Source organism: Psittacula echo (genome assembly GCF_963264785.1).
Source record: "Psittacula echo genome assembly, chromosome: 7".
In the NCBI taxonomy this organism is placed as follows: domain Eukaryota; kingdom Metazoa; phylum Chordata; class Aves; order Psittaciformes; family Psittacidae; genus Psittacula; species Psittacula echo.
Genome location: NC_137740.1, coordinates 37,623,734 through 37,638,591, shown reverse-complemented (window position 1 = coordinate 37,638,591; position 14,858 = coordinate 37,623,734). Strand labels below are relative to the sequence as shown.

General features: G+C 43.4%; 1 protein-coding gene across 2 annotated transcripts in view; it reads right to left on the bottom strand.

The window, feature by feature from the left end:
• Positions 1–14,858, bottom strand: part of PPM1L (protein phosphatase, Mg2+/Mn2+ dependent 1L) — a gene marked incomplete at both ends in the record, with an annotated part of 107,633 nt that overhangs the window by 22,883 nt on the left and 69,892 nt on the right. The window contains one exon of one of the 2 annotated variants that reach the window (XM_080623195.1): positions 708–875. In XM_080623195.1, coding sequence (XP_080479321.1) covers positions 708–875 — 168 coding nt within the window. Of the gene's footprint in view, positions 1–707; positions 883–14,858 lie in introns of both variants that reach the window. The other variant, XM_080623194.1, reaches the window with a different exon arrangement.

Genomic DNA, 14,858 nt, shown 5'->3' with positions numbered 1-14,858 from the left:
CAAAGGAGCAGGCACATAGCATATATAGGTGGCTATTTTGAAAGATCAGTGAAAAACATCAAAAGCATCTCTTTTTTCCCTGTAACTGTAAAGACCACCATGCATAAGGGCAACTCTGAAAGATCTAAAAGCTGAAAGACATTTCAAACTCCTTTAAAACAAAATGTTAGTGAAAAGTATTACCTCTAACTAAGAAAACCTCCAAATTACTAAGATATAAATATCAAAACTGAAACCCTTGCAACTGCACTGTCAAAATGTCTCTAACACTCTACAAATTATCTGGGTTTGCCTTCCCAGATGCATCATGTCCCATTTAAAAATCAGCTTCTGTGACTATCCAGTACACTCTTAGCTTAGCCCCAAAAGAAGTTAGCAGTGAAGGAGAAAATAACAGTAACCAGGTCGAACCACTTGCAGAGACATTAAAGAGGCACAGCTGGATCAATCAACATCAGTGCATTACAAAGGACAAAGCACTGCGAGAAAAATAACTGTCCTTTCAGCTAGTTAGCATTCAATCACTGAAGTGGAAAATTTTCTCTCTTGACTTGATTTTCAGAGAAAGAAAAGCTTCACTGAGTCATCTCATACCTTTGAGGACAAAGTTCAGTTTGCCTGCACAAACACTAGTATGCAGGAGAAAGACAAAGTCAGCTTTTTTCTTTTCCCAGTAACATGTAACTTATAAAGAAACACAAATATACCTGCTTCATCATAGGATACAGTCAATTTTTCCAGCATTTCTCGATCAATGGATAAAATCTGCTGTTCCAGGATGGTTTGGTAAGACAATACGCTGTTCTCCTTGTCCTTCTCATAGTCTTGAAGGTGTTGTTTCAGGACTTCAGGCAGGCGGGACTTCACATATTCTGCTGCCGACTAGGTAGAAAAGAGGCAAAGGTTTAATTAATACAGTTGCTTTTAAAAAGCTCTACGCATATCCATAGCACTTTTATTATTATTATTTTTTTAATTTCAAGCATTCTCAAACATAACTCCTCACAGTAGGACACACTTACTGCTGCTAACCCCATGGTGCAAAATCCGCAGGTCATTTCCCCGTGAAAATGACCCCTGCCCACCCAAAACTTCCAGGAGTCAGGGATATAATGGACCAAATCCCCTTTGAAGCATAACCCACTTTTTATCAGGGAGCTTATGGCAGCCCAGAAAGAGTTACTCATGCTGGATGGGACGCACATATACCTCAATAGCTCAACTTCTTCATTGTTGCCATGGTTTGAAAATATAACTATGAAATATAATGTCTTTAGCCTAAATTTTAAAGTATGAAGCAGAATCACTTCACCTGCCATTGATACAAACCAGGCTCAGACAGGGAGATAGAGGTGAACATTTAACAGCTTTAAAAAACTACATATATATATATATACACACATCCACACACAGAAAAACCTTGTAAATTTTTTTTCTGTGACTGCTCAAGGCCATAAGGAAACAGAAATTAACACAAGGTGGCATGGTTGTACTGATGTTATGGAGCCTTGTGCAAAAACATAAATGACAGTAATTAATAAGTGTGTGTAAGAGTGTGTATCTCTGGACACAGACTGCTCTCTGTCCCCCAGAGCCTGCCCACCACTGGAACAGCTACCTGCCTTGGAGCTTGGGCTCAGACACCCTGGTGAGATGTAAACACAAACCAGCTTTCTGGTTTTTAAGCAGCGGCATCTCTCTCCTGCACGTACTGCGCTCCCACTATAAGAGGGACTAGAAAACTCCTCTTTCTGCCATGGTTTTGGGTTTGTTTTTTTTTGCTTTCCACCTCTGGAAAAAAACTGGAAGAGAAAAACATATCAAAGGCTGCTGCCCACTGCTCCAGCTTTCCTGACAACCTCAAAACAAAAAAGAAAGCAAATTATCACAAGTTTGTATTAATTCAGGTCTGGACCTGACCAGAAGTTACCTCCACTTAGCAACTGGCTCTTCCTAGGTTTATATTTAGTTTTCCAAAGTCAATCGCTGATTAAATTGCAACCTTACATTGTGCTCTATTTTTCAGCAAGCTAAGCCCTGTGAGACAAATGAAACTATTCTAGGAAAACTAAAGGAACTCTCCACATGAGTACTGGGTATTTAATGTTACATTTTCACAGTGGTGTTCTTCCAAGGGAAGGCCACAAGATACACTGTATATTAATTATTTTAGTCCAAGTTCAGGCATTTGTGTTTAATGTTTCCTTTAAGAAGAGGTTTTACTCTGAGGCAGAGTACTTGTGTGCTCTCCCTCAGGCAGCAGTTCTGAAGAGTAGGAAACAAAACATTTCATTTTCTGGAATACATCTTGTGCCAGCTGTGTGAATATTTGTATACTACTCTGTAAACATGTAAGGAAAACCACCCATCCGGTACCAAAGATCTTGCAGCCCAAGTGAAGATCAAGAGACAGATGGGTACAAGCAGATGGAAAACCATCGGGACCATCAGCCATGGCTGGCATGGCAGACAGCTGTCGCCAGCCATGTGCAACCCAATCAGCAAGTTTTTCTCTAGGCATCAAGGCTGAAGATTACACCCATTTCATGTGTGATCTCACGGGTGGGCTTTTCCCCCCCCCTCAGTGAGAAGCAAAATCCAACACTCTTGCTTAATCCACTGCCTTTCACATTACATCTAGATGTTATTAAAGATTTACACTGTAGAGCAATGGTGAAACTGATACAAACTCTTCTCCTTTTCTAGCAAGAAAGGTGATCAGCCACATCTGAGTAATTACATCCCTATCTGCATTGCACAAGGAGACAGATAGTACTATATTCAGCACAAAAGTAATTTTATCTTGGGTTTAAAAAGTCACTTCCAGTACTTGGAATACTAAAAAGGAAAAAGCGTAAGTGTGTGAGTGCATGTGTTTATGCATGTCTTTGGCATTAAGGAAACCAAGAAGCTAACTGTACCACAGTTTCACAGTATGCTGGAGATTGGAAGGGACCTCAAAAGATCATCTAGTCCAATCCCCCTGCCAGAGCAGGAACACCTAGATGAGGTTACACAGGAATGTGTCCAGGCGGGTTTTGAATGTCTCCAGAGAAGGAGACTCCACAACCCCCCTGGACAGCCTGTTCCAATGTTCCGTCACCCTCACTGAGAAGAAGTTTCTTCTCAAGTTTAAGTGGAACCTCTTGTGTTCCAGTTTGTACCCATTACCCCTTATCCTATCATTGTTTGCCACTGAGAAGAGCCTGGCTCCATCCTCATGACACTCCCCCTTTATATATTTATATACACTAATAAGGTCACCCCTCAGTCTCCTCCAAACTATAGAGACCCAGCTCCCTCAGCCTTTCCTCATAAGGGAGATGCTCCACTCCCTGAATCATCTTAGTTGCCCTGCGCTGGACTCTCTCCAGCAGGTCCCTGTCCTTGAACTGAGGGGCCCAGAACTGGACACAATATTCCAGATGCGGTCTCACCAGGGCAGAGTAGAGGGGAAGGAGGACCTCTCTCGACCTACTGACCACCCCCCTTCTAATACACCCCAGGATGCCATTGGCCTTCTTGGCCACAAGGGCACAGTGTTGGCTCATGGTCATCCTGCCGTCCACTAGGACCCCCAGGTCCCTCTCCCCTACACTGCTCTCTAACAGGTCGTTCCCCAACCTATACTGGAACCTGGGGTTGTTCCTGCCCAATGCAGGACTCTACACTTTCCCTTGTTATATTTCATCAAGTTACTCCCTGCCCAACTCTCCAGCCTGTCCAGGTCCCGCTGGATGGCAGCACAGCCTTCTGGCGTGTCAGCCACTCCTCCCAGCTTAGTGTCATCAGCAAACTTGCTGACAGTACACTCAATTCCCTCATCTAAATCATTGATGAATATATTAAATAATACTGGTCCCAGTACTGACCCTTGAGGCACTCCACTAGATACAGGCCTCCAACTAGACTCCGCCCCATAGACTACAACTCTGGCTTCTGTCCTCCAGCCAGTCTGCAGTCCACCTCACTACCTGATCATCCAGGCCACACTTCCTCAGTTTAGCTATGAGGATGCTGCGGGAGAATGTGTCAAATGCTTTGCTGAAGTCAAGCTAGACCACATCCACTGCTCTGCCATCATCCATCCACCGTGTTATTTCCTCATAAAAGGCTATGAGGTTGGTCAAGCATGACTTCCCCTTGGTAAAGCCATGTTGACTGCCCCTCATAACCCTCTTATCCTTGATATGCCTTAAGATGGCACCAAGGATAAGGTGCTCCATCACTTTCCCAGGGATGGAGGTGAGGCTGACCGGTCTATAGTTACCCGGGTCCTCCTTCTTGCCCTTTTTGAAGACTGGAGTGACATTTGCTTTCCTCCAGTCCTCAGGCACCTCTCCCGTTTCCCAAGACTTGGTAAAGATGATGGAGAGTGGTCTAGCAATGACTGCTGCCAGTTCCCTCAGCACCCGTGGGTGCATCCCATCTGGACCCATGGATTTATGGATGTCCAGATTGCTCAACTGGTCTCTAACCCATTCCTCATCGACTAAGGCAAACTGCTCCGTTGATGTGACTTCATCTGAGGTCTCAGGGGTCTCAGGCTCTTCAGGACTGCCTCCAGCAGAGTAGACAGACAAAGAAGGCATTCAATAACTCTGCCATCTCTGTATCTTCTGTCACCAGGGCACCCATCCCGTTCATCAGTGCACCTACCTTGCCTCTTGTGTTAGTTTTATCTGCCATGTATTTGAAAAAGCTCTTTCTGCTGTCCTTGACCCCTCTTGCGAGATTTAATTCTAAGGAGGCCTTAGCCATCCTAGCTGCCTTCCTACATCCTCTAGCAGCAGCCTTATATTCCTCCCAAGTGGCCAGCCCCTCCTTCCACGACCTGTAAACTCTCCTCTTCCACTCGAGCATACCCAGCAGTTCCTTATTTAGCCACGCAGGTCTCCTGGCCCTCTTCCTTGACTTCCTACGTGTTGGGATGCTCTGATCTTGAGCTCAGAATAAGCAATCCTCGAATGCCAACCAACTATCTTGGGCCCCTTTACCTTCAAGCAGCCTTGCCCATGGGATTTCCCCCAGCAATTGCTTGAAAAGGCCAAAGTTTGCCCTGCTAAAGTCCAGGGTTGCAATTCTACTTGCTATTCTACTGGTCCTACCACACAAGATCCTGAATTCCACCATCTCGTGGTCGCTGCAACCAAGGCAGCCCTCAACCTTTACTGCTTCGACCAGCCCCTCCTTGTTAGTGAGGATGAGATCCAGCAGCGCTCCTCTCCTGGTTGGCTCATCCACCATTTGCATAAGGAAGTTATCATCCATACACTGGAGGAACCTCCTGGACTGTGGCTGGGTTGCTGAGTAGTCCTTCCAGCAAACATCAGGGGAGTTAAAATCCCCCACGACGACCACGGCCTGTGACTGTGAGGCCGCTCTCAGCTGCCTGTAGAAGGCCTCGTCAACTGCCTCACCCTGATCTGGTGGCCTGTAACAGACACCCACAACAGTATCGCCCCTGCCAGCCTGCCCCTTAATTCTCACCCACAGACTCTCAACTTGCTCGTCCTCTGTCCCTGGACAGAACTCAGTACATTGTAGCTGCTCTCGCACATAAAGAACAACCCCACCACCCCGCCTGGCTGGCCTGTCTTTCCTGAAAAGGACATAGCCCTCCATGAGTATATTCCAGTCATGCGAGCTGTCCCACCACGTCTCTGTAATTGCCACCAGATCATAATCTCCTGACTTAACACAGGTCTCTAACTCCTGCTTATTTCCCATGCTGCGCGCATTGGTGTACAGGCATTTCAAGGAGGGAGCTGATTTCACCCTAGGATTATAGGAGGCCTCCCAGTCTTCATCAATCCTAGAGTGCTGCCCCACTGGGGCAAGCCCAGCTACAACCCCATCCCCCTTCGAATCTAGTTTAAAGCTCTCCAAATGAGCCCTGCTAATTCATGCCCCAGCATCCTTTTGCCTCTGTGAGAGAAACCTTTCCTTTCCCACGTGCCATTATCCGGACTGGGGCCTTATAAAACCAGCTGTTATCAAAGAATCCAAAGCCCTGCCTGAAGCACCAGTCTCATAGCCAATTGTTTACGGACTGAATTTTCCCATTCAGTCCCACATCATCACCGGAAGATGGAAGAAGTGAGGAGAAGATCACTTGAGCCCCAGACTCTTTCACCATCCGCCCCAAGGCCCTGTAGTCTTTCTTCATCCCCCTCAGACTGCGGGAAGCAGCTTCCCCCCCACCTGTCTGGAAGACCAGCAGCGGGTAGTAGTCTGTCGGGTGCACCAGGCTGGGGAGCGCCTTGGTGATATCCCTGATCTGGGCTCCAGGCAGACTACACACTTCCCTATGATGAGGGTCAACTCTGCATATCGGGCCCTCTGTTCCTCTCAGAAGGGAATCGCCTACGACAATGACTTTTCTTTCTTTCTTATCAGAGGCAGTCTTGAGGTGCGAAGTCAACCACCTTTTCCTATGTGACCTTGTAGTCTGGCCTTGCATCACATCCTCACCTACCTCTCCTTCAAGATCCAGGGCCTCAAACCTATTACGGAGGGACACCTGGGGAAGCAGGGCAGGAAGGGAGGAAGGTTGCCCACGACTCCGAACTGGAACTTGCTTCCAACCCTCATCGTCTTTTTGGTTCCCTACCTCTGCGTGACAGCTACAGGACAGGGGCTGTCTCAGGCCATCCCCCTCTGTCAGAGAGGGCAGGGGGTCCATCCCCTTTTGGGGGGTATCTGCCTGGAACCGTTCCGGCTGGCACGCCAGGGAGTTACTCCACCAGTCGATCTCCCTTTCACACTCCCTGATGGTCCTCAGCGTCTCGACCTCCTCCTTAAGTTCTGCCAACCAAGCTAAGCAGATCCTCTACCTGCTCACACCTCACGCAGGTGGAATGCTGGCCTCCCTCTCTCGGCAGCAGCAGGCTCTGGCACTCCCTGCAGCCAGAGATCTGAACAGCCACAGTTTGGGACAGGGTCTCTGTCTGAGTTGCTACAGTCTCCCCACTTTAGTCTCCCCACTGTAGTGGGTGAATAAAAATTAAACAATGTTTAAAAAAGAAAGACTTCCACCATTTCCATAGTCTTCCATCCTACCACAATTCTCACCACACAAACCACAATATTCAGCTTTTGAGTAGACTAGAAACTCTCTCCATGCACCTCCCTTATGGATTCTGGTGCATAAAGCAGCCCAGAGATCCATTTTCCAGGATGCAAACAAGTTGTGGTTGTTCAGCCTGGACAGGACAAGGCTCTGGAGAGACCTCAGAGCAGCCTCCCAGTACCTAAAGGGGCAGACAAGAAAACTGGAGAGGGACATTTTACAAGGGCATGTAGGGATAGGACGAGTATGAATAGCTTTAAACTGAAAGAGGATGGAGTTAGATGAGATATGAGGAAGTTGTTTTTCCCTGTAGGGGTGGTGAGGCACTGGCACAGGTTGCCCAGGGAAGCTGTGGCTGCCTCATCCTTGGCAGTGTTCAAGGCCAGGTTGGATGGGGCTTGGAGCAACCTGGTCTAGTGGAAGGTGTCCCTGCCCATGGCAGGGGGCTTGGAACTTGATGACCTTGAAGATCCCTTCCAATCCAAACCACTGCATGATTCTATGCCGCTCACTGCAGCTTGCCGGCAGAGCATCCCACCGCTCCAGCCAGCGCTGGAGATCCCTCACTCTCCTGAAATATATTTTCATTAAAATATGTATTTGTCTCACAGGCCAAAGTTAGGGGAAAAAACCCTTTTTTGAGTCCTCAAAATAACTTTATCCTCTTTTCCTCTGTGTGGTCCCTCTTACTCCTGCAGGAAGGAAATATAGATACAGCTGCTCCTGGAGAACATCTGACCTCAGCTATTATAGGTACAACTAATTGTACAACATTTGCTGGTCAGTCTTCCTTATCACCACCCTTATGAAAAAGTAATTTGAAGCTGTAGACACTGCAGCAATGAGAAACATGAAGAAACAGTGGTCCAGCTCAGGCAGACACCTTCCCACAGACCATGGCCACAAACCAGCAACATGACAGAAACACTTACTGCTAAGCTGTTACCTCTCTCCATCACAATAACCTCCTACTTTCTGGCATGAATTTAGCCATTTCTCTTTTAAAATTGAAACTGCGGCATCCCCCATAAATCTGTTTTCAGTCTGAAGCACCCTTCTCCAAAAACTGAATAAAGGATTGACTTTCAAACCTTAATTGACTTTAGGCTATTTCATCCTATCATGGAAAACTAATATTCCATTTATATAGAATAAATTTTAAAGTATCCACATACAATGAAATATACTTGTAGAACTTACAAAATATTCACATTTTTCTCTTTTCACTAGGAAACCCCCCCCACTTCAAAATTACATCAGGAAATGCTGAAAAATCCCTCATTGTGCAATAACCTGAATCTCAAATGCAGCCAGTATCCTTCTGTAACTACCAAACTTGTCCTTATTTTTTGATTGATGAGAAACACATATCCAAAGTAAATTTTATTTTTATATATTATGCTACCTGCCTGCTAAAATTTGCTCTGCTTTCCTGAAGTGTATCCTATATATGTAGGGAAGTAAAGGTCTAAAATGGTTAATGAAAGGCTTCTTTATGAAGCTACTTCAAAAGTCAAGCGGCGGCTTGATAAAGCAGTCTCTTTACACAGTTATATTGGGTAATTTCAGAAAGGTTTTCAACACAGAAAGTAGAGTTATTTGGCGTGTGGAAGACCACAACACCCATAAGGGACAACTGCATCCTTGCTCACCCTCAACATGTTCTGCAGGTTCTGCCGCTCAATACATAGAATCATAGAATAGTTAGCTTCACCAACCCACTTGACCTTTAAAATTCAGGTTTTCACCAAAGCAAACACAGGGAACTTCCATATTTCTGACAACTGAAATACTCAAGCAGGTCTAATTTAAATCATGTTATTGGGTAAGGAACAAGTGGCAACAGAATCTCCAAGTGGCAATGGAATCTGTTCACCATTCGCCCCGCTGTTGGGTTGGACAGGAGGAGCAGGATGGCTGAGCAGCAGGGCCGGCTCTCAAATTATGTGGCTCTCCATGCAAATGCTTGCACACAGAGAAGATAGACCTGCATGGGCACATGTATAAACATGCAAGAAGCGACCCCAGTACTCTACAACAAAATGCATTAAATAAGATGGCAAGTGTTAAGCAGCTCCACAACCCCATCAAAAATGAGCACTGCAAATAAGATCCCTCTATCTCATCTTGCTGCCTCTCCTTTTCACACATTTCCCTCCAAAGACACATGGAACACTACAACAAGTTTCCTTCCTCAAAAAAAGAGGAATTTCAACTTTGTTCACCCCCAGGTTAAAAATGGTGTATGAACACTATCTGTGGAAGATAGCGTTGGCCACGATAATCTCATGGGAAGGAAACATAATGAAAAGTCGGATTGATCTGTGGACTCTTTTAGATATCTCTATAAGAATTGTGGATGACACACAAAAGGAGCTGAAAGGAAATCAGCACAGTATCAAAACTATAATATAATTGAGCTTCAATCAGAAAGGCTCAGTAAATAATTCACAAGACTAGATTGTTAATACAGATGATACAATTTACTGAGAAAGAAGGCTATGGAAATACAGATCATGTGAGAAAGAGAAGCAGAGGTCACTACCACAGTACAGGTCCACTACATACTGATAAAAATAGAGAGATTGGGTGTTTTAACCAGGAACTGGAATAATTACTCAAAGCATAGGAAGTAATGAAGTACTGCAACTACTCAGATACATTATAGGAAATGTATTTCAGAGCGCAGGCTGTCCAGAAACCTCAGAGTGTGTTGGTGATAGTAGCAAAGACCATGGTTTGGGTGCAGGATGTCCCAGCACTGAGAAGCCCCAAGATAAGGAAGGCAAAAGACAACTTGCATGAAGGTGACGATTAACTCTTCAGGGAGAAGACAACATAATAAAGACAAAGGACTTTAAAGGAAGGGCACTTAAAAAATTCTGAGGCTTAACAGTACAAAAGGACTAACAGCTGCAAGACAAAGGAGAAAATAAGGTATGGGGAATAAGGGCTTCCTTAAGAGAAATGATGCAAGTGAAAACTATCCCAATGCAGAAAAAAACCTAGGAATTAACCTAAGTCCTAAGCTGCTCAGTGATCTCAGACTCAAGGAGGACACATATACACACAGTCAGAATACCATGTGAGCATAAAAGAATAACAAACACGGAGAAACAAGTGAGATTAAAGAAAAAAAATTACTTTAAGTTAGCAAAAGTAGCAAGAAAAGGTTCTACAAGTCCATTTATAATAAGAAAAAAAAAACAGGCAAAATGTTGCTGTACTGCTCAGTGAAGTAAAAAAGCTATTGACAAATGATGCCATAAAAACTGAAGTATTTAATGTCTTTTTTTGCTACAGTACGCACTATCTTTACCTTGCTGCATTCAACTGGCAGCTACTATCAGAGGCAAATAGCCAAAAATCTCAAGATAGAATAGAGACAGAACATGTTAGAAAGTGCTTATAAAGATTAGATATTTTCCGGCTGGCTGGGCTAGATGAAATTCATTCAGGTATACATAGGCAATGGGCTGAAACAGTCTCTTTAACAACCTCGGCCTTTGAAAATTCACAGAGGATGCTGAGCCACTATTTGAAAAGATCAAATGTCAGGGCTACTTTTAAAATAGTATTAAGGGAGAGAAACAGAATTACAGACCAGTCAGTTTAGCTTTGATGCCTAAAAAAAATGGGATAAAAGATTAAATTATTTCTATGCACACAAAAGCATGAAGATTTAGAAGATGAAGATAGCAAAGAGGTTCTCTCAGGCTGTAAGGAGACCTGCTAATTCTGTTCCTATCAAGTGCAGTCTAGGGAGCAAATGCTCCCTTGCTCACTCCAGCAAACATGCTCAGGCTTGAAAGTCTTAGTACCACTGATCACATCATCACCACATACAAATCTTTCATGTTGTTCTCTTAAGCCTTAGGGGATCCCAGAGAAACAGCCTTCCATGTAAATCAGGATGCTGAATCCCATGCAGAACAAGCATTTCATAGGATCTTCCAGAATTAAGACTCTCCAGAGTCCCCTTGGATCCATCACATGTGTTTGGTGCTCCTGGGGACAGAGTGTGGAAGCCTGTCACTGCCACCATCTGACCTTTGTGTACAGCTCAATCACTTTAAGGCTCATGGAAAAGATTTCAAGTAGAGGTCCTACTGGAAATACATAATGATACGATTCAGAATTTCACATTCCATATTTCAGACTAGCACTCCTTAGCAGAAATACTTTATACAAAAGTGTATATATATACAAAAATTTAATATTTAATTTATTTATTTAATAAATAATATTAATTACAATATAAAAGTGTATATATATAAAATATGTTTCTGGACTCACATCTTTAAAACAAAACCAAAAACCACTCACACAATTCATTATTGTGTGACATGAACAGTAGAATTGAGTGCGCTCTCAGCAAGTTTGCTGATGACACCAAGCTGTGTGGTTCAGTTGATATGCTGGAGAGAAGGAATGCCATCCAGAGGGACCTTGACAAGCTTGTGAGGTGGGCTGATGCCAACCTGATGAAGTTTAACCACGCCAAGTGCAAGGTCCTACACCTGGGTCGGAGCAATCCCAGGCACAGCTACAGGATGGGCAAAGAAGAGATTCAGAGCAGCCCTGCAGAGAAGGACTTGGGGGTGTTGGACGATGAGAAAATGAACATGAGCGGGGCCGGCTCCAGTGTGCGCTCGCAGCCCAGAAAGCCAACCGTATCCTGGGCTGCATCAAAAGGAGTGTGACCAGCAGGTCGAAGGAGGTGATCCTGCCCCTCTACTCTGCTCTTGTGAGACCTCACTTGGAGTATTGTGTGCAGTTCTGGTGTCCTCAACATAAAAAGGACATGGAGCTGTTGGAACAAGTCCAGAGGAAGGCCACAAGGATGATCAGGGGACTGGAGCACCTCCCGTATGAAGATAGGCTGAGAAAGTTGGGGCTGTTCAGCCTGGAGAAGAGAAGGCTGCATGGAGACCTCATAGCAGTCTTCCAGTATCTGAAGGGGGCCTATAAGGATGCTGGGGAGGGACTCTTCATCAGGGACTATAGTGACAGGACAAGGGACAACGGGTTAAAAATTTAACAGGGGAAGTTCAGATTGGATATAAGGAAGAAGTTCTTTACTGTGAGGGTGGTGAAGCACTGGAATGGGTTGCCCAGGGAGGTTGTGAGAGCTCCATCCCTGGTGGTGTTCAAGGCCAGGTTGAACAAAGTCTTGGGTAACATGTGTGACGTGTTCCTGCCCATGGCAGGGGGGTTGGAACTAGATGTACTATTGTAGAAACAGTGCATTTAACTTACTAGATAACTCCCAATAGGATGGTAAAAACCATGGCATAAGATTGTGGACAAGAAATGTATTCCATAGCGTCTGTTAGTGCCATTTTTGTAGCAATGCTATAAGGCTCTCCTGTTTATCTAAAAGATGTATAGTACAAAATTACATATATTTGCATGTATATAAAAAATCAGATTGCTAGATTAAAGAAATAACATCCTGGATTAAATAAAAGACCTGAAAGTCAATCTCCCCTTGACCCACTTCACTCTGGTAGGGATCTCCCTGCTTCCAGGGGCAAACCAGGACAACTTTATAACCGCATTCCCCCTGCCCAGCCATATATGTAATTTTCAAACATGGCGCAGCATAGGCAGTATCTGTTCCCATTTTACTGTCATTTCAATAGTTGTTTCTTGGCATCCTGCTGGTTTGTCAGATGCTTACTATAGGAAGGAAACAGCTAAAGAATATTCTTTGGGTTCCTGCCTCCCTAACAGCTAAACTTATTGCAGACAAACCACCTTCTCAACCTATTCACACTGCAGTGCAGGAATGTCTGGTGTTGATTGAAGGAGATAACAAAACTCCGCTTCCAGGCCCACATGCGTCACTTCAACTGCTTTTGGAGAAACAGACGTACCTCAGCCCTGACTCTCACATCTCATGCTTGGTATTTAGGATCCGATGCCTCTCCTTCATCAGCATGAATCACGAATAACTCCAGTGAAGCCCAAAAGTGGGATTTTGCTGAGGAAAACCTCTTGGAACAAGGACACGAAGCTATGAATAGTTATTCAAAAGGAAAACATATGATAGCAAAATAAAATCTGCTTCCAAAAGGATAATACAAGATCTACAAATGGCACCAAGACATTTGCCCTCTAAAGCAAGGAACTATTTAAGGGACAAATATGCCAACAGAAACTCATTAGCAGAATTTTCCTGTAACACAGACTTTTGGTACAATTAGCCTATTATTTCTATTAAAGTGTCTTTTTTCCTAAGAAATAAATATTTGAGTAAATAATTTAATATCGATCAATATGTATCCTAGGAAAGCCAACCTCTCAATTTAAAACAAAGTTCTCAGCAAAAGCATAGTATCTGAAAACATTTGGGAACTCAGAAATGCTCTCCTAGGACCTTCAGTAAGACTGAACATCAGATACACCACTATTATTTTGCAATCCATGCACAATTTATTTCTGTAGCAGGAAAAATATTAGCCTCACAAACATCTTTAGTTAATCAAAGCCATATAAACATGAGAAAATTAACCTGATTCCAAAGAGATGTATAAAGTTCAAATTAATATTCACACTGGATTGTCAGAGATATATTAAATCCATAATTACAGTACTCCACAGCTGCTTCCACTGTAGAGAATAATGAATCGCCCAGTGAGAACTTCTGTCCATGAAATGGAAAGAAAAAGCCATTTGCTGTGGAGCTTTGCTATGACTTTATGCTTTGAGCACAGAGAGCTTGATCTTTTTTGACACAGTCTATATGTAGATTTATGGCTACAAGCAATCCAAATAATTGTATCACCAAACAGAAAGGATAAAAAAAAAAAAAAAGAAGATAATGATTTATGGCTTTCAATGACGCATTTTAGTTTCTTCCTTAAGACAGTACTTGTCACTCATTTCTTAAATAGACTGATTTAAACGTCCTAGAATGAGAAGCCAGTCAACAAAATTTGTAATGGAAAAATTACATGTTCTGTTCTCCCTCCCACTCCCCCAAACATTACTCATATAGAAATGTGTGACACTGCAGTGATTGTACACATGAGAATGTTAGCATGGTACTCATTAATCTAGGAGATGGATCAGAACAGCTGAGAATAAACACAAACCAATTATTTTCCATCTTCACATGAGGGAGTGGTTAGTGAAATACTTGTACAAGTCTTTTTTTTTAAATAACTATTTTTAATTCATTCAAATTAACAAAACCATGCTCCATGAAATACAGCCAAGCAGTCACTTATTCTACAGATGAGGAAAAAATCAAAACACAGAGAATGATTTGTCAGAGATTTCACTGCAATTGGCAGAGCTGCAAGGAGTGCTCTGAAATCTGGACGTCTAATTAAAAGATTAATGTTATCAAGGCAAGAGTGAGCATTGTGATTATCTTGTCTGACATCTTGAATCAGAACCATAGGACTTTCCCGTCTCATAGTTTGAATTAATAAGTCATTTTGAAAATACATAAGTGACTATTTCAGAGACAGAGAATCTTTCACAGCCCTTGGAAGTTAATTATCTTTATTGTTACAGGATAAATTCACATACCACAGAAAATGTTCACATTATTTCCAATCTACTACTATCTATGACTTTCAGTCACTGAATCAAGTGAAAAAATCTGCTCACCTCTTTCTCACGTAAATACATGCAAATTGATAAAATCACCCCATTATCTTCTCATCGATAAACTCAAATGGAGCTCACTGAATGGTAACATTATTGTGTGTCACATTATTGCACGCTTTCTAATCTTTTCAAGCATTCACATGGTTCTCCTTTGAACACTTTT